At 42.7% G+C, this 18,195-nt stretch overlaps 1 protein-coding gene across 10 annotated transcripts in view; it reads left to right on the forward strand.

The window, feature by feature from the left end:
* The window catches only part of PRKAG2 (protein kinase AMP-activated non-catalytic subunit gamma 2), a 642,927-nt gene that overhangs the window by 552,083 nt on the left and 72,649 nt on the right, over positions 1 to 18,195 (forward strand). For all 10 annotated transcript variants that reach the window (XM_033931676.1, XM_033931673.1, XM_033931675.1 and 7 more), the window contains 2 exons: positions 7,936 to 7,981; positions 17,729 to 17,783. In XM_033931676.1, the coding sequence (XP_033787567.1) occupies positions 7,936 to 7,981; positions 17,729 to 17,783 (101 nt within the window). The remainder of the gene's footprint in view (positions 1 to 7,935; positions 7,982 to 17,728; positions 17,784 to 18,195) is intronic.

The following is an 18,195-nucleotide window of genomic DNA, read 5'->3' on the forward strand; positions in this document are numbered from 1 at the left end:
TTCTCTCTACAATGTAACTTTACCCACCCTTCCCCTTTTGCCCCCACTATCTAGTCTGTTATGTTAAAGTCTTGATTGTTCACTAAACACTCTAATTTATTTAATATTTTATATTATTTGTACCTCTTTAAATTTCTTTTTTTTTTTTTTTTTTCTCTTTTTCTTCCTTTTTTTTTAAATTTTATGTAAACCGGCTAGATATTAGCTTGATAGTCGGTATATTAAAACTCCAATAAACTTGATAAACTTGAAACTTGAAAGATTAATGCACAACAAATCTACCATGTATGAGGAGGAAAAAGACAATAAAGCCATGCAATAAGACCCAAAATAGCCAATCCTCAAATCATTGGTCTTTAAAGAACAAAAAAAAAGCCCTCTGTTTAAACATAGTTGTGTAATTTGTTCATGGCTTTTCTTTTAAATTTATATTGTTTTGTATTATAGGCTTTTTATATATACAGTATTGGTAGGTGTTTCATGCCATCAGAACTAACAATTCAGTAAAATTTAGCAGAGTACTTATGAAGCCAAAATTGTATAAGTGCTTTCAATCTTAACTCTGTGGAAACCCCCCCCCCCTCATAAAATTAATTATCTTGTAAAGGCACATGAATAAAGCACTGCATTACTTGTGTAATTTATTACTTTACGAAACAGCTTAAAACAGTGCTCACGCTACATAGTGCAATTCTGGAGGCCGCACTTTCAAAAAGATATAAAAAGGATGGAGTCGGTCCGGAGGAAGGCTGCTAAAATGGTATGTGGCCTTCATCATAAGGCATATGGGGACAGACTTAACGATCTCAATCTGTATACTTTGGAGGAAATGTGGGAGAAGGGAGATATGATAGAGATGTTTAAATACCTACATAATGTAAATGAGCACGAGTCAAGCCTTTCATTTGAAAGGAAGCTCTGGAATAAGAGGGTATAGGATGCAGTTAAGAGGTGATCTAAGGAAATACTTTTTTACAGAAAGGGTGATAGATGCATGGAACAGTCTCCCAGAAGAGGTTTTGGAGACGGAGACTGTGTCCGAATTCAAAAGGGCCTGGGATAGGCACGTGGGATCTCTCGGAGAGAGAAAGAGATAATGGTTACTGTGGATGGGCAGACTAGATGGGCCATTTGGCCTTTATCTGCCATCATGTTTCTATGTTTCTAAAATTTTTAAGACACTCAAATTGATATTTCAATATTTAATGGCATCACTTTTGCAGAATGTCCAAAAATGTTTTCAGTGTCCAGGCTTGCAAAGTAGATGAGTGTCTTAAAGAAATATGCTCCAGTCAATAGAAATATTTAGTCCTGCTAGATCTAAAGTGTTCAATTAATAAATCCACCTTGCCTTTTTGTTGCAATCTTCTCATCCTGTCACTTCCTTTTTTGCAGCTGCTCAAGATCAATTTCAAAACACTCTAAATCACCAAATTTTTGACACAGCCCATGAAAGAATAAACCATAAATGATAAAAATATCTAAGTGGTTTACAAATATATAAATAAGAGAATGGGCTGAAAACAATGGAGAGAAACAATAGGTAGAATTAAGTTACTTGGGGATTAAAAAAATTCCAGAAATTGAATCATAGTTTAAAATTTGCTCGGGGATAAACAAGAAGTAGCAAGAGTGAATGGAAATTATATGTTATACATAAGTGTGAACAGGGTGGACTCACTGAGAAGGGTGGCGAAGCGGTTACAGTTATGGTGGCATCAAATGCCTTTGTAAAAATTGAGCTTTAAGAATTGCTTTAAATTTTAGGAATGAGAGCTCAGTACATAGATATTTAGGTCTGGTGAAACAACTGAGAATGAAGTAGCTCTAGCAAGACATGAACAGACCTGAAGGAATGAGGGTACCACCAGGAGCTGCTCTTGGGAGAAATTTGAACAGAAATAATGAAAGACTAGAATGAAGAATTTGGTATGTCACTGTATCTTAAAAATAAACTGGTATTGAATGGAGAGCCAGTGTTCTGCCTGAAGGAGAGGAGTAAACCTATCAATTTTTTTAGCACCATGTATTAATTTGACAGCTGTGTTTTGAATCAATTGCTGTCTATATCTGATACTGTCTGTGGAAAGCCCTGAAGAAGGGAGTTACAGTAATTGAGACGTGTAATGACGAGAGAATAAACAAGCAGGGTTAAAATTTAAGAGAGATTAATCACCACAAATTTTTTTTTTTTTTTAAATTTGAGACCTGGTCTGAGGGCGGGATTTTCTTTCTTCCTCTTCTCTCTCCTCCTTATCTTGGGTTTCTTCTTTCTTAAAAAAAAAAAACCAAATAAATCTGGTGAATCACTACTACTGGACGAACTATCACTGAATGGTGAATCTTCTATAGAAACTTTTCCATTGTGCACTGTCTTCTGGGAATTATTCATTTTTATACCTCCAAGGATATATTTTGTTCATATATGGACAAGGAAAGGTAACAAGTTTTTATAGAAGATTCATCATCCAGTGGTAGTGATGGCACAACTTTTATAGTTTACAACAGTCACGAATTGCAAAGTTGAATGTTATCAATGCCATTTGATGTCTGTACCCGAAATTGTAAATTTGGACTCGCTTTAAGATGTTTAAAAATCAGAATGTCAGAACATGAATCCATTGTTCAAATGGCAGAAGTTGAGTGAATCTTTGGCCATTGTGTGTCATGTGGTCAGAAGTTTGGTGATTTAAGGTATTTTGTTGTTGACACTGAGCCGTAACTCAGGAGAGAAAGTGACCGAATGAGGAGGTTGCAACACCAAGAGGCTAGGTGGATTTGTTAATTGAACACTTTAGAATCAGCAGAATTGAATATTTCTATTGACTGGGGTATGTGCCTTTAAGACACGCATATACTTTGCAAGCCTGGACACTGCAAATATCTTTGGACATTCTGCAGAAGTGACGTATTAAGTATTGAAATATCAGTGTGTCTCAAAAGACTCTGGGCACCATTTTGACTATAGTAGTGTGAGCACTGCTGTAAGCGGTTTCCTAGTATATAAGTAATAAGTTATAATACAGTACTTTGTTCATGTGTCTATATAAAATGAATGATTAATTTTTGTTTTTTTCCACAGAATTGTTGACTTAAGCGATTGAAACCCTGACAAAGCCAAAATGATTTTGGTGAAACCGTGGTCTCTTGTCAGGTTCTTCATAAGATAAGTGCTCCATTGATTTTTGTTGACTTGTCAGTTCTGATGATATTAGGAAACACTATCAGTAGTATATAAGTGCAAAACATACAAAAAAATTTAAAAGTAAAGGCATAATGAACAAATTAACGAATTATATTTAAAAGCACAAGGAAGATTTTTTTTTATGACCAATGAAGAGAGTGGAACCAATCAAGCTGATTATTTTGAGTATTGTTGCATGATATCTGAGGTCCTTTTTCCTCCTTATACATAGATTTATTTCACATTAAATTTTGAGCAACAGTTCCTTTTGAGATTTTTTTTTTTTGTAGTCAATAATGCAGCCCGTTAATGCTTGAGGATAAATGGAAGGTCATCAGATGCAAGGTTCCCCCATCCAGATTCTTGCTAAAGAAGCCTCAGCAACAAGATGAGACACAATTGGCCTTTCCAGGCAGGAAGCTGTAACTTCTACATTGTCTTCAGATCTGAGAAATGAGACCTGTCTTTCATTTTAAGATCTCAGTTACTCAGACCATTTGCAAGAGAGCATCAACACATTGGTCATATATGAAAGAGTCAACTTACCCATTACCACGCTTACACAGAGGCAGTCCAAAGATCATTCAGAAGATAGCTGGAGTATTCTCATTTTATTGTGCTGGACGAAAGGAAGCTCAGATCTGACATCTTCAACTTATTTCAGTAACCAAACCCTTTCCTACCCTAATTGGATGGAACCCTAAAGTGGACTGTTTTGAGCAATATATCAACTGTTCTGTTCTGATGTGTATGTGAACCCGATTTGAGAGAAAATAGATAGTTCTGATAACGGCCAAAATCCTCAACATTGGGTTTAAGAGGAATATTGAAGATATGCTGAGAATCCTGAAACCAATTTCTGAAGCTTTAAACAAAATACAGAAAAATAGATGTTTTATTGCTAATGCTGTTGAAATTTGGAAGGAACTTCGTGAGCACTTAAAAACAGAACTGCACATTGACAGAATTAAATTGCAAGCATTTAAAAAAAAAATGAATGGGACAAGCACAGTCTCCAGCTTATTTTCTTGCAAATATTGTCAATATCCAGTATCGGGGTCAAACCTTAAGTGCTGAAGACATGGTTATCCAGGAATCATCCATCTGTAATGCCAACTATAAACTTCAGAGCTAAGGAGGAACCATTCAAGAAATGTATGTTTGTTGATGATGTTTTAAAGAAAGGTCACACTGGTGGAGGTCACTTATTAAGCATTTGGAAACTGCAGTAGCTGCTTCTGCTGGCATAGAAAGAATATTCTCTTCCTTGCCAAATCATTTGGGACCCAATAAAGCAGGAAAGCTTGTTTTTCTTTTCCAGATTATGAACAAACAAGAACATGAAGATGAGTGAGCTACAGAAGACAGTATTACGTTTTTCATTGTGGACCCAGCTGATAGTTTAAAGATATTTTGTTTAACCACATCCGTTAACATGGATGTTTAAGCAAATCTAAAAATACATATATTATAATGTTATTGGTTTGGCTAAATAAAACTATTAAAATTGTTAATGTCAGGGCTGTGGAGTCGGTAGATAAATGTTCCGACTCCGACTCCTCAGTTTTTTGTACGTCAGACTCTGACTCCGACTCCAGGTACCTGAAATTTCCTCCGACTCCGACTCCACGGCACTGGTTAATTTTCAGATCGTTAAAATGGAATGTCAAGTTGAGAGAAATGAGCATTTTCGACACCACCTTCTTTTTGCTTTTAATCAAGGTTCTAAGGCCGCAGAAGCTGCTTGCAACATTTGTGCTGTGTATATAGTGGGTACTATAGCTGAAAGAATTGCTCGTGATTGGTATGCCAAGTTCAAAAACGGAGTCGGTAGATAAATGTTCCAACTCCGACTCCTCAGTTTTTTATACTTCTGACTCCGACTCCAGGTACCCGAAATTTCCTCCGACTCCTCAACTCCGACTCCACAGCCCTGGTTAATGTAATGATCATTTTTCTCCTATCAATAAGGTACAGCAGAAAAGTTGTCTAACTATGAATGATTAACCTATTAAACCGGAGATAGTTCACCTTGCAATCTCATAATTATTTATGTATTTCTAATAGTATAACTAAATTAGTAATTTTATAATGTAACAAAGCTGTTTGGTTGTAAATATTAAGATTATATCCGCAAGAATGTGTCTCTCTGTAGAAAGGCAAACACAAACAAAAAAATCCAACGAAACTGCAGTTTTATGTCGGTCAAGGAACAAAAAAAAAAACAAAACTGCAGCAATGGTGTGCAAGACACCAAGTCTTTAATAACCATACGTTAACAAATGAACCTAAAACAGTTTGTATCCAAAAAGGATGGAGAACCCAGACCCAACATGGTCCGTGTTTCGAAGAAACACTCCTTTTTCAGGGGTCCGAAAAAGTATGGCATATACTGGGGAACCTTATGTTTAACAACTGGAACTAACTGACGCCAGCCATTCAGGGAGCAGCGCAAAAAGCTCATGCCTTCCTTGTATACCACTGTGCTGCAAGAGGAGGCAGCCATCCAGCGAGGGACATCGCTGCAGCAGTAAGCAGAGGGGCTCGAGCACCTGTGTGTCCCGGCGGCTTCCAGACCTGGTCTCGAGGGGGGTAAGTTCTGGCATCCTCTTCTGCTTTATAGCGCTGGACCACCGGAATTTTTTTTTTTTTTTTTAAAGGTACCTGGGGGGGGGGGGTTTAAAAAAAAAAGGCTATTTGCTCCATAAGACGCACCTATATTGTGGGTGGAAAAAAGTGTGTCTTATGGAGCAAAAAATACGATTAAGCAGATTTGCATATAATAGAGGTAGCAGGCATGCCAATCTGCCCCATGCATATTCATTAGGGATATCTTGAGAACTTGGCAGGCTGGAGGTTGCCCAGGATAGGTTTAAGAATCACTGCTGTAGACAGACATGGGGCGAACCCACTGCTTGCCCTGGATCAATAGCATGGAATGTTGCTACTATTTGGGTTTCTCCCAGGTTCTGTCCTGGATTGACCACTGTTGGAAACAAGAGATTGGGCTAAATCAGTGGTCTCAAATTCAAACCCTTTGCAGGGCCACATTTTGGATTTGTAGGTACTTGGAGGGCCGCAGAAAAAAATAGTTAATGTCTTATTAAAGAAATGACAATTTTGCATGAGGTAAAACTCTTTTATAGTTTATAAATCTTCCCCCCTTCTTTGCAGCATCCTCCAGCTTCCCCCCCTGGCCTCCCGGTCTTAGTTTCAGCTAATTACCGCAGCATGCAGAGAGGATCGCCGGTGCTGTAGCGTTTCTTGCAGGCTGCCATCGGCCTCCACAGCATGTTCCCTCTGCCGCAGTCCTGCCCCTCCTCTGACATCAGGGGCAGGATTGTGGCAGAGGGGAACGTGCTGCTGAGGACAACGGCAGCCTGCGAAGATCACTACAGCACCGTCAATCCTTTCTGCAGGCTGTGGTAATTAGCTGAATGTAAGAGCGGGAAGCCAGGGGGAAAGCCAGAGGACGCTGCAAAGAGTGGGCAGTACTAGTACAGACCGCGGGCCGTGAAATAGTACTTGGCGGGCTACATGTGGTTCCTGGGTCACAAGTTTGAGACCACTGGGCTAGATGGACCATTGGTCTGGCCCAGTATGGCGGCTGTTAAGTAGACTGTGTGATGAATATATTCTCCTTCCAACTTTATGTGTATATTTTCTTCTCAATCCTTTCTCTTATCATCCTTCTAGCACATCTATGTTGCCATGAATTACTGTTCAAGCAACAACATCTAGTGGCTGGGAAACTGCATCTGATTTTCTTTGTCAACTGCTCATCAAAATCCAAATTAATGCTTTTGCTTCTCAGGATTTTTTCACTACATGAGCAAATTTGTTAGTAATGATGAATAAGCTGATTGTCATTTAATTTGCCATTTAATTTTTCATTTAGCATCAATACTGAATTGCTAAGTCTTCATGTTTGCATTTTGGGCTAGTAATAAACATTTTTTTAATTCTTATGATTAAACTAATATAAGTGTAAGGCCATTTTGCGTAGGCCATTGAGAGAGGAATTGGAACATTCAGACTGCAATGTCAGTTCTGTCAGTATTTTACTTAAGTTTTTAATGAATGCATATATATTTGCTGGTGCATACAAGGGAAGCAGCATTTGTGAAAGGCTTCTGCATACATGTGCTTGCACTTACACATGAAAGTTGTTGTTCTGCAAATTCCATACATGCTGGTGCTTATAATATATGTAAGGTCTCCAGTGTTTAGAAACTTTAAAAAAAAAAATGGGAGTGTAAGGATATTTACTACCTTAATTCCTCTAATAAAACCCTGGCAGAAAAAAGCACCACTTAAAATTCTCTTTGCCTCCGTTGTTGCAGAGCTCATTGGGGAAATTCTTGATATATAAAATTCTCGATATATAAATGTTTGGCCTGCCCAAAATATGGGTATTGCATTTGGTACATTGCCTTTCTTTGATTTTACATATTATATATACTGGTACTTTTTCTGTCCCCAATAGGCTCAAAATCTAAGTTTTTCTTGTTCCTGGAACAATAGAAGGTTAAGTGACTTGCCAGGGTCATAAGAAGCTACATTGGGGATTGAAACATACCACCTCAAATTTTCTGCATCCACATGTAAATAGTGATATTCTGAATTAGACTATGACAAAGCCACACATGGGACTGCCATTATTTACATTTGGAACTGCTTTTAAATCACCTCATAAGTGTGTGGGTTTTGTTTTTTAAAATGAACAACAGATTTTTGTTCTTTCAATTTAGGTGCAGATATATGAACTAGAAGAACATAAGATTGAGACATGGAGAGGTAAGAACAATTAGGAATTTTAAGTAATTAAAAATTTTTTATTAGTCATATGCAGTAAAATATGCTTTATTGAAAAAAAAAATATGGTGACTGCATTAAATTGGTGGATAGTGTAGGACATTGTGTATACTTTAAAAAATTTATCCATTGGTCATCAGATCCTGACCAAGTAGATTCAGATGTCCAAATGCGTTTAGTACCGTATTTTCACGCATATAACGCGCGCGTTATACGCGTTTTTACCTACCGCGCATACCCCTCGCGCGTTATACGCGTGAGCGCGGTATACAAATTTTTTTTTACATAGTTCCTACCCCGCCCGACGCCCGATTCACCCCCCCCAGCAGGACCGCTCGCACGCGCTCCCACCCACACCCGCATCCACGATCGGAGCAAGAGGGAGCCCAAGCCCTCTTGCCCGGCCAACTCCCCGACAATATCGGGCCAGGAGGGAGCCCAAACCCTCCTGGCCACGGCGACCCCCTACCCCCACCCCGCACTACATTACGGGCAGGAGGGATCCCAGGCCCTCCTGCCCTCGACGCAAACCCCCCTCCCTCCAACGACCGCCCCCCCCCCAAGAACCTCCGACCGCCCCCCAGCCGACCCGCGACCCCCCTGGCCGACCCCCACGACACCCCCACCCCCCTTCCCCGTACCTTTGGTAGTTGGCCGGACAGACGGGAGCCAAACCCGCCTGTCCGGCAGGCAGCCAACAACGGAATGAGGCCGGATTGGCCCATCCGTCTCAAAGCTCCGCCTACTGGTGGGGCCTAAGGCGCGTGGGCCAATCAGAATAGGCCCTGGAGCCTTAGGTCCCACCTGGGGGCGCGGCCTGAGGCATATGGGCCCAACCCAGGAGTGGTCCTGCCGGGGGGGGGGGGGATGTATCGGAAAGTCAGGGAGGGTGAACGGATAGTCGGGACAGCGCACGGAGAGTCGGGGAGGGCGAAAGGAGAGTCGGGGTGGCCAGAGGAGAGTCGGGGCACTGCACGGAAAGTCAGGGAGGGTGAACGGAGAGTCGGGACAGCGCAGGGAGAGTCGGGGCAGTGCACGGAAAGTCAGGGAGGGTGAACGGATAGTCGGGACAGCGCACGGAGAGTCGGGGAGGGCGAAAGGAGAGTCGGGGTGGCCAGAGGAGAGTCGGGGCGGGCGAAAGGGCAGTCGGGCTGCATGCGCGGTATACCCGTGAGCGCGGTATACAAAAGTTTTTGTACATAAAATCGTGGTTTCTGCGCGCTATACCCGTGTGCGCGTTTTACACGGGTGCGCGTTATCTGCGTGAAAATACGGTAGTTATAATAGTAGTTATAGATGATGATATAAAAAATTTATAATAAAGTAAAGTCCTTATGACCTTGAGTAATTCCTACATGACAGAGTTCCAGAAATTTTGATATATTAAAGGGACATTAGGATATAGAGGCCATTTTAAATTCTGTGCTGTAGTTGAAACCATCTATAGAATTACGTAGAGGGGAGGTCAAATTTAGTTTGCAATTGTTGGAAGGTGAGTAAAGACTTATTGTCATCCATCGGTTATTTAATATACCAAATATTCTTTTCCTTCCATATGAACCAACATATTGGCTTACCACCAATTTTAATATTAGGATTATACCAAAGAGGAGCAGAGAGAAGATTTATTCCACGAAAGTGTAGGAGAAACCTTTTTAAGCGCTTGTATGGCATAGTGAGTGTATTTGATGGTATCATACGATGATAAATATTTAATATTTTCCTGGATGGGAATGCATTTCAGCGAAATTGGAGAAGTTAGATGTGTCTCAATAAAATATCAAGCAGGTGGAGTGGAGATCTGAGGAGCATCGACTGACCATAGAGTATCATATCTCAAGAACATAGCAAGATGGTGTTTATAAAAATCCACAAAACCCAATCCCCCATGTACTTTAGGTAGCTCTAATGTAAAGAGAGAAATGCATGGAGGTTTGTTGCGCCAAATAAATTTAGAAAGTGGGGCTTCAAGATCTTTATAAAAAGAACAGCTGGCAAGTCTAGGAAGCATTCCCAAGATATAACTGATGATAGGAGTAAGAGTTATTTTAACTGCTTCAATCCTACCCCACCAAGATAAATGATATGAAGACCACTTAGAAGTCAAAGCAGAAATTAAGGAGATTCAAAAATAAAATAACAATAATAATAATAATAATAATTTTATTCTTATATACCGCCATACCCAACGAGTTCTAGGCGGTTTACATCAATTAGGTTAGGATCCTCATTGACATACAGATTTACAACAATATATCAGGTTTACAACATAATTAGCTGAGTTTGGCAGATGAAGAAGGAGGAGGGTAGAAGAGAGGGGGGAAAGAAGTGATCAAGAAGGAAGAGCTGAGCCGGGGCTAAGGTCAGGCAATTACCGGGAGGGGGCGGTTAGGGGTCTTGTTTGCTGAATAGGCGGGTTTTGAGTAGTTTTCTAAAGCCGAGGTAAGTGGGGGCCTCCAGTATCATTTGGGCTAGCCATGGGTTCAGCTTGGCTGCGTGGAAGGCGAAGATTTTGTCTAGGAATCTTTTGAGGTTACACAGCTTTAGCGAAGGGAAGGCGAACAGTTGAATTCTGCGGGATTTCTTGTAGGAGCAGTAGAGGTTAAAGTGGGGATTGATGTATCTTGGTGAATAGCCATTTACCGATTTGTAACAGAAGCATGCGAACTTGAAGAGCACTCTGGATTCGAAAGGCAGCCAGTGGAGTTGGTGGTAGAACGGGGTGATATGTTCCCATTTCTTTAGGCCATAGATGAGGCGAATGGCGGTGTTCTGGATCATTTTTAGTCTCCTGGTAATTTTCTTCGTGGAGTTCAGGTAGATAATACAGTGGTGCCTCACACAACGAACTTAATCCGTTCCAGGAGCAAGTTTGTTATGTGAAACGTTCGTTGTGTGAAACGCGTTTTCCCATAACAATACATGTTAAAAAAAATAATTCGTTCTGTAGCATAAAATATGCTAAGATGACATAAAAAAAGATAAATTTTTGGTTATTATTTTTATTTAGATACATCTAAAAACATAATTGTTTTTTAAAACAACACACATTTTTTAAATTTAAAGACAGACTAAGTAGAGTCTAATTTTACAGTGAGAGGGCAGAGTCTCAGCGGCAAAAACTGGGACTTAACTGTTCATTTTTTTTTTTTTTCTACCGTGTTTCCCCGATGATAAGGCAGGGCCATCAAATAAGACAGCCCCCCCTTTTTAGAAAAAAATGTAAAATAAGGCACCCCCCCGCAAATAAGCCACCCACCGATACCTGCGCTTACCCGAATCGGGTGGTACGGTGGGTGACTCCGTGTGGTCCCTGGCACCCCCGACACGATCGGGGCAAGAGGGAGCTCAAGCCCTCTTGCCCCCCCCCGACTCCCCGACACGATCGGGGCAAGAGGGAGCTCAAGCCCTCTTGCCCCCCCCCGACTCCCCGACACGATCGGGGCAAGAGGGAGCTCAAGCCCTCTTGCCCCCCCGACTCCCCGACACGATCGGGGCAAGAGGGAGCTCAAGCCCTCTTGCCTCCCCGACTCCCCGACACGATCGGGGCAAAAGGGAGCTCAAGCCCTCTTGCCCCCCCGACTCCCCGACACGATCGGGGCAAAAGGGAGCCCAAGCCCTCTTGCCCCGCCGATTCCCCAACTCCCCGACAATATCGGGCCAGGAGGGAGCCCAAGTCCTCCTGGCCACGGCGATCCCCTAACCCCACCCTGCACTACATTACGGGCAGGAGGGATCCCAGGCCCTCCTGCCCTCGACGCAAACCCCCCCCCCCCCCAACGACCGCCCCCCCCCAAGAACCTCCGACCGCCCCCCCAGCCGACCCGCGACCCCCCTGGCCGACCCCCACAACACCCCCAACCCCCTTCCCCGTACCTTTCTGTAGTTGGCCGGACAGACAGGAGCCAAACCCGCCTGTCCGGCAGGCAGCCATCGACGGAATGAGGCCGGATTGGCCCATCCGTCCCAAAGCTCCGCCTACTGGTGGGGCCTAAGGCGCCTGGGCCAATCAGAATAGGCCCGGGAGCCTTAGGTCCCTCCAGGGGGCAGGGCCTGAGGCACATGGTCGGGTTGGGCCCATGTGCCTCAGGCCCCGCCCCCAGGAGGGACCTAAGGCTCCCGGGCCTATTCTGATTGGCCCAGGCGCCTTAGGCCCCACCAGTAGGCGGAGCTTTGGGACGGATGGGCCAATCCGGCCTCATTCCGTCGATGGCTGCCTGCCGGACAGGCGGGTTTGGCTCCCGTCTGTCCGGCCAACTACAGAAAGGTACGGGGAAGGGGGTTGGGGGTGTCGTGGGGGTCGGCCAGGGGGGTCGCGGGTCGGCTGGGGGGGCGGTCGGAGGTTCTTGGGGGGGGGGCGGTCGTTGGGGGGAGGGGGGGTTTGCGTCGAGGGCAGGAGGGCCTGGGATCCCTCCTGCCCGTAATGTAGTGCAGGGTGGGGTTAGGGGGTCGCCGTGGCCAGGAGGACTTGGGCTCCCTCCTGGCCCGATATTGTCGGGGAGTTGGGGAATCGGCGGGGCAAGAGGGCTTGGGCTCCCTTTTGCCCCGATCGTGTCGGGGAGTCGGGGGGGCAAGAGGGCTTGAGCTCCCTTTTGCCCCGATCGTGTCGGGGAGTCGGGGGGGCAAGAGGGCTTGAGCTCCCTCTTGCCCCGATCGTGTCGGGGAGTCGGGGGGGGCAAGAGGGCTTGAGCTCCCTCTTGCCCCGATCGTGTCGGGGAGTCGGGGGGGCAAGAGGGCTTGAGCTCCCTCTTGCCCCGATCGTGTCGGGGAGTCGGGGGGGCAAGAGGGAACCAGGCGGAGAGAGGGCAGTTAAGCGCAGTGCCTGCGCGGAAGGATGCAGCTCGGGCGACTTCGTTGTGTGAAACGAAGTTCGTTGTACGGATCAAGACATAAAGTTCGTTGTGCGCAGCGTTCGCTGTGCGAGGCGTCCGTTAAGCGAGGCACCACTGTATTGCAGTAGTCTAGGATGCTTAGAATGGAGGCTTGCACTAGAAGGCGGAACGAGGTGTCATCGAAGTATTTTTTTATAGTGCGGAGTTTCCAGAGTGCCGAGAAGCATTTCTTGACTATGAGGTCGGTGTGATATTCTAGGGATACATTTTTGTCAAACGTGACTCCCAGGATTTTTAAGGTATGTTCGAGGGGGAAAGTCATTCCTTTCAGTTGAATTGTAGTGTCCCTGATTTTATCTTTGGGGGTGGCTAGAAAAAATTTTGTTTTATCAGGGTTTAGTTTCAGTCTGAATGATAGCATCCAGAGTTAAATCTGGTTGAGGATGTTTGTGATGTATTCGAGTAGTTCTGGTGAAAAACTGGTTAGAGGGATGGCTATTGTGATGTCATCTGCGTAGATGAAAAATTTCAGCTTGAGGGTGTGTAGGAGGTTACCTAGGGAGGCCAGGTAGATATTGAACAGAGTGGGGGATAGGGGGGAGCCCTGCGGGACACCGCAGATGTTGTCCCAGCTATATGAGAAAGAGTTATTCTTGAGTACCTTGTAGGATTTATTTATTAGGAACCCCTGAAACCAGTTGAGGACCTGATCGGAGATGCCAATGTGTGCCAGGCATTCCAGGAGAATGGTGTGGTCGACCAGGTCAAAGGCACTGCTCAAGTCTAGTTGTATGATTAAGGCACTAGAGCCTTGACTAAAGAGCGTGTGGTGATGGTCAAGAAGGGCGGCTATGATGGTTTCAGTGCTGTGATCCGCGCGGAAGCCAGATTGGTTGTCGCTTAGGATGTTGAATTTCTCTAGGTATGCGGAGAGCTCAGGAATGGAAGAAATGTTGCAATGTAACTTTATATGAATTTTTTGAGGTTTTTTTTTTGATCGATGAAAGAAAATTCAATCCAGATATAACCAATGGACAGCAATGTAGTCTATGGTTTGGATTTCTGAGACCCTTTTCCTCCATATATTGTAATTCGGCCTATCTAAGTTTAACCGAGAAAAGTCTTCAAAGACTTCAACAGATCCAGAATACTGCAGCTAGGTTGATCTTTGCAAAAAGCAAATATGATCATGTTTTCCCGCTTTTGTTAAAACTTTACAGGCTCCCAGTAATCTCTAGGGTTTACTTAAAATGTGCCTGCCTAACATTTAAGATCTTGCATGGCACTCTTCCCCCTTTAATTCCTCTATCCTGGAACTCTGTGAGACCTGATATTACCAGATCTATCCAAAAGCTTAAATTATCTTTCCCCTCGTTAAAAGGTGTTATCTATATCGGAAGATTAGAGAAATCGCTCTACTTTAAAATTAGTGAGCTTTGGAATAACTTTCCTGTCAGCTGCGTAATTTGGGCTCTTTCCAATTATTTTGAAAACTTCTGAAAACGTGGATATTTTCAAAAATATTATTTCCACTGCTCTCTATATAACCACTAATTCTTATTATATTTTCCTTTCTTAAACTCTTGTAAACCATGTCAATCCTTATAGAGAAGATGCGGTATATAAGCTTAAGGTTTAGTTTAGTTTAGTTTATAGGTGTAGTAGCATATATTTTAGATTGAAGAGTCTTCAAATTTAGGGACATGAGAATATCTCTATGCTTGTGAATAAGATACCAAGATATTTTAGCTGATCAGGAGACCATTTCAAATCAATAAGACCTAAATCGGATTGAAATGTGTCACTGCTGTCAGGGCTCCGGGGTGGGGGGGTGGGTCAGTTTTTTAATGGCACAGATATTACACACACTGAATATCTGGCCAATTTAAAAAATAAAATAAAAATGCGCTCCCTCTCGCCCCGATTAAAAAAAAATGGCAGGAGGGATGCCCACTCCCTCCTGTCAGCAAATACCTCTCCCCACTCCCAAAAAAACCGGGCAAAATCTATGCCCATTTCCTCCTAACATCGGGCCTGGCTTTCCGAAGAAGGGGGATAAAAAAGGCAGTAGGGATGCCCACTCCCTTTTGCCGGCAAATACCTCCCCCCCCTTGAAAAAACCCAGCAGGAAAGATGCTCACTCCCTTCTGCCATCAGCCTCCCCTTCCCTTTACTTTGGGAACAGGAGGGGTGCCCAGTCAGATCCTCTGGCTCCTCTAGCGCAATGCGGGCCTTAGGCCCTGCCCCAATGCATCATGTGATGCACAGGGAGGGGCCTAAGGACCTGATTGGCTCAGGCCCCTCAGGCTCCTCCCTTGGCCTTGTGTACCAACTAAGAGAGGAGCCTGAGGCACCTGATCTAATCAGTGACTTCCTTAGGTAGTGATTTCCTCTCCCTCCCCACATTAGGTATTTATTTATTTTATTTAAAAATTGATATACTTCTTAAAAATCTAAGCAGTGTATAATCAACATACAAAATAGATAAAAACAGTACAACACATTAGTTATTAACATCGAGCTAACTTCTTTGCATGAAACCTTATAATCTCACATAAATGCATCCACAAACAAATGTGTTTTCAGTAATTTTTTTTAAAACATCTCTAGGCCTATACAATTGACCTGTCAATGTATAGTTCCAAAACTTCACAACTGCCACAGAGAACATCGACATCCCCAATTCTTATTATAGTACATACCCTATGTAAGGCTAATCTCATAGCATATTCTGATTGTAACTCTGTACTCAAAGAATATAGTTTTAACAAGTCCTGAAAACAATCGGGGGGGGGGGGGGCTTATGGTAAAGAACCTGGTGTACAATGGATAATACCTTAAATTGAACGCTTTGCTGTATTGGTAGGCAGGTATCATACCTTGGTTGGTGGGGATGCCAAAGCCCAGCAGTCAAAGAAATCCATTCCTAAAGCTACTTCCTTCTTCCTTGTGTTACCTCATGGCTGAAGAAGTGCCAATGCTGACACTACCCAAGCATGCTCAATTCGTGGATGAACTGAATATGCTTGGGAAGAGTCATGCTACTGACTTGTCTACTCTAGAGGCAGTATGGGGAGGATAGGAGAGACTTGGGCATCAGATATCTTTGATTGACGGGCCTGCAATGCCCAGAGCCCAGCCATAATCCCTCATACTTATTTTCTGAGGCTTCAGATCGAGATTTTAAACATTCCCAGGAAATATTGGAATGCTTGGAAGGTCAGGTGGCTGCTTTTCTGGAAATTCAAGGGGGTTTATTGAAAGATATGAGGTTAATTCATAAAAAATTGGAACGTGGAGAAAACTAAATCTATGGCTCCTTAATTTTCTAAAATACCCAATTTTGTTACCAGATGATATAATTTTTAAGCAAAAAAAAAACAAACCAGAAATTTATACAGATCCTTAAGGATGCTTTCCCTCCTTTTCCTAAAGCTTGCAGTATTAGAGTTAAACCATTGAACCCTGGGACTCAAGTTTCTAAACAAGAAGGACCTGCCTTGTAAGGTCTTTCTGCAGACAAATTAGATGTTGTGGGGAATGTGTGGTGCAGTAGTTAGAGCTACAGCCTCAGCACCCTGAAGTTGTGGGTTCAAATCCCTCAATGCTCCTTTGTGACCCTGGGCAAGTCACTTAATCCCCCCATTGCCCCAGGTACACTAGATAGAGTTTGAACCTTCTGGGACAGATAGGGAAATATGAACCACTTAGGATATAATAGTATAGAAATAATAAAATTAATAAATAAATTATTGGGTTTTGTTAAAATGTTCAAATTCTGAAATTGTCAGTAGTGCTACACTTATAATTGCCTTCACTTTTCCACAGGATAGGAGAGTGGTCTTTTGAAATGGCTTCTCCCACTGTGTTCCATAAAAAATGTGTATTTACCAGCATACTTATATGTACTTTACAAGAGGTTGTGTGCCTTTCATAAACTACCAGGAAATTGTGAATGTCCTGACTGGATGTTCCCATTCCTGCCTTGAGGCTCTGTTTATAATGGGACTCTTCTTGAGTCCCCCTCAAAGAAATGAATTGACCTTTCTAAGAATAATTTAATAATTATTGTTGAGCCTTGTGACAAGTTATCTGTAACAGCCAAGTTATAGGTGATAGCTTTGTCACTGAGGGCAACTTCTGACTAGCTTTCTGGAGCTGTGCTTTTTACATGTCAATGCATTAACTGGTGAAAGTAGCACAATCCTCTAAAGCTAGTCACAAAGTTGATAAAGAAAAGTGTTATCACCTACAACTTGTGTGAATTTGATTTCTATTTATCCCAAGTGAACTAAAGCAGCAACTATATTTAAAAGATAAATTCAGTTTTCCTTTTGCACCAGTGACCTCTAGTGGTGTGGAGGGGAGTCCATGTAAACTGCTCCATGGAATATTTCATCTGGCTCAAGATATATTCTGTTATTGTGCAACAGTTTTTTGCTTGAAAGTCTGTAAATGATGTCATGTAGGATTCTGCCACCATTAATTCCAAATAAGTTGTGCTTTACTTGGCATAAAACACAGAGAAGTACCACGACTGAGTTATCAGCTGTACTTTGCTGCTTGAAAGAAAAGCGCAAGATAGTTTCAACAAAGAAGCAGAGATTTTGCAATACACTTGTCCTGAATAAAGGAAAGTTGCTCTCTTATTTATGCTGAAAGATGGAAGTGTTGTCTTTAAACATTTCTTCAGCATTAACAAGAGTGCTGTTTTTGAGTAATTTCAATTTCAGAGTTTGTATTTTGTTTTTGATTGGTTTTACATTCTAAACAATTGATGTGGAAATTAATGTTCAGAACTACAGATTATTTCCTTTGAGCTGGCTAAAATAATACTGCAAAATAAAGAAGAATCATTTGTATTGCTTGACGTACACTTTTCTTTCTTATGATGCAGAGCTTTATTTGCAAGAAACATTTAAGCCTTTAGTGAACATAACTCCAGATGCAAGGTAGGCTCTCTCTTTTTTTTTTTTTAAGTGGGAACTGGAATGTTATTTTTGTCTTGTTTAATGTATTTAAATCTACTGCTTAATTAATTTAAAAAATTTCATACTGGCTAACATCCTACAATTCTGAGTGAGTTACAAAGGAGCACTCATAATAAAACTGACGAACTATCATAATACAGTCAAACCTCAGTTTGCAAGTGTTTTGCAAGACGAGCAAAACATTCTCTCAAATCTTGTCTCGCAAACCGAACGTTGACTCGATTTATGAGGAGCACCCCCCCCCCCGAGAATCGGCATCATCCCCCCCTGCTCGCGAATGCTCCCCCCCCCCCCCCAAAAGCATTCAGCCTTACCCCATCTGGCACCGGCACGCAGCCCACAGGACGTGCCGGTGCCAGTGAAATAAGTTTCT

The sequence above is a fragment of the Geotrypetes seraphini genome, chromosome 2 (assembly GCF_902459505.1).
Source record: "Geotrypetes seraphini chromosome 2, aGeoSer1.1, whole genome shotgun sequence".
In the NCBI taxonomy this organism is placed as follows: Eukaryota; Metazoa; Chordata; class Amphibia; order Gymnophiona; family Dermophiidae; genus Geotrypetes; species Geotrypetes seraphini.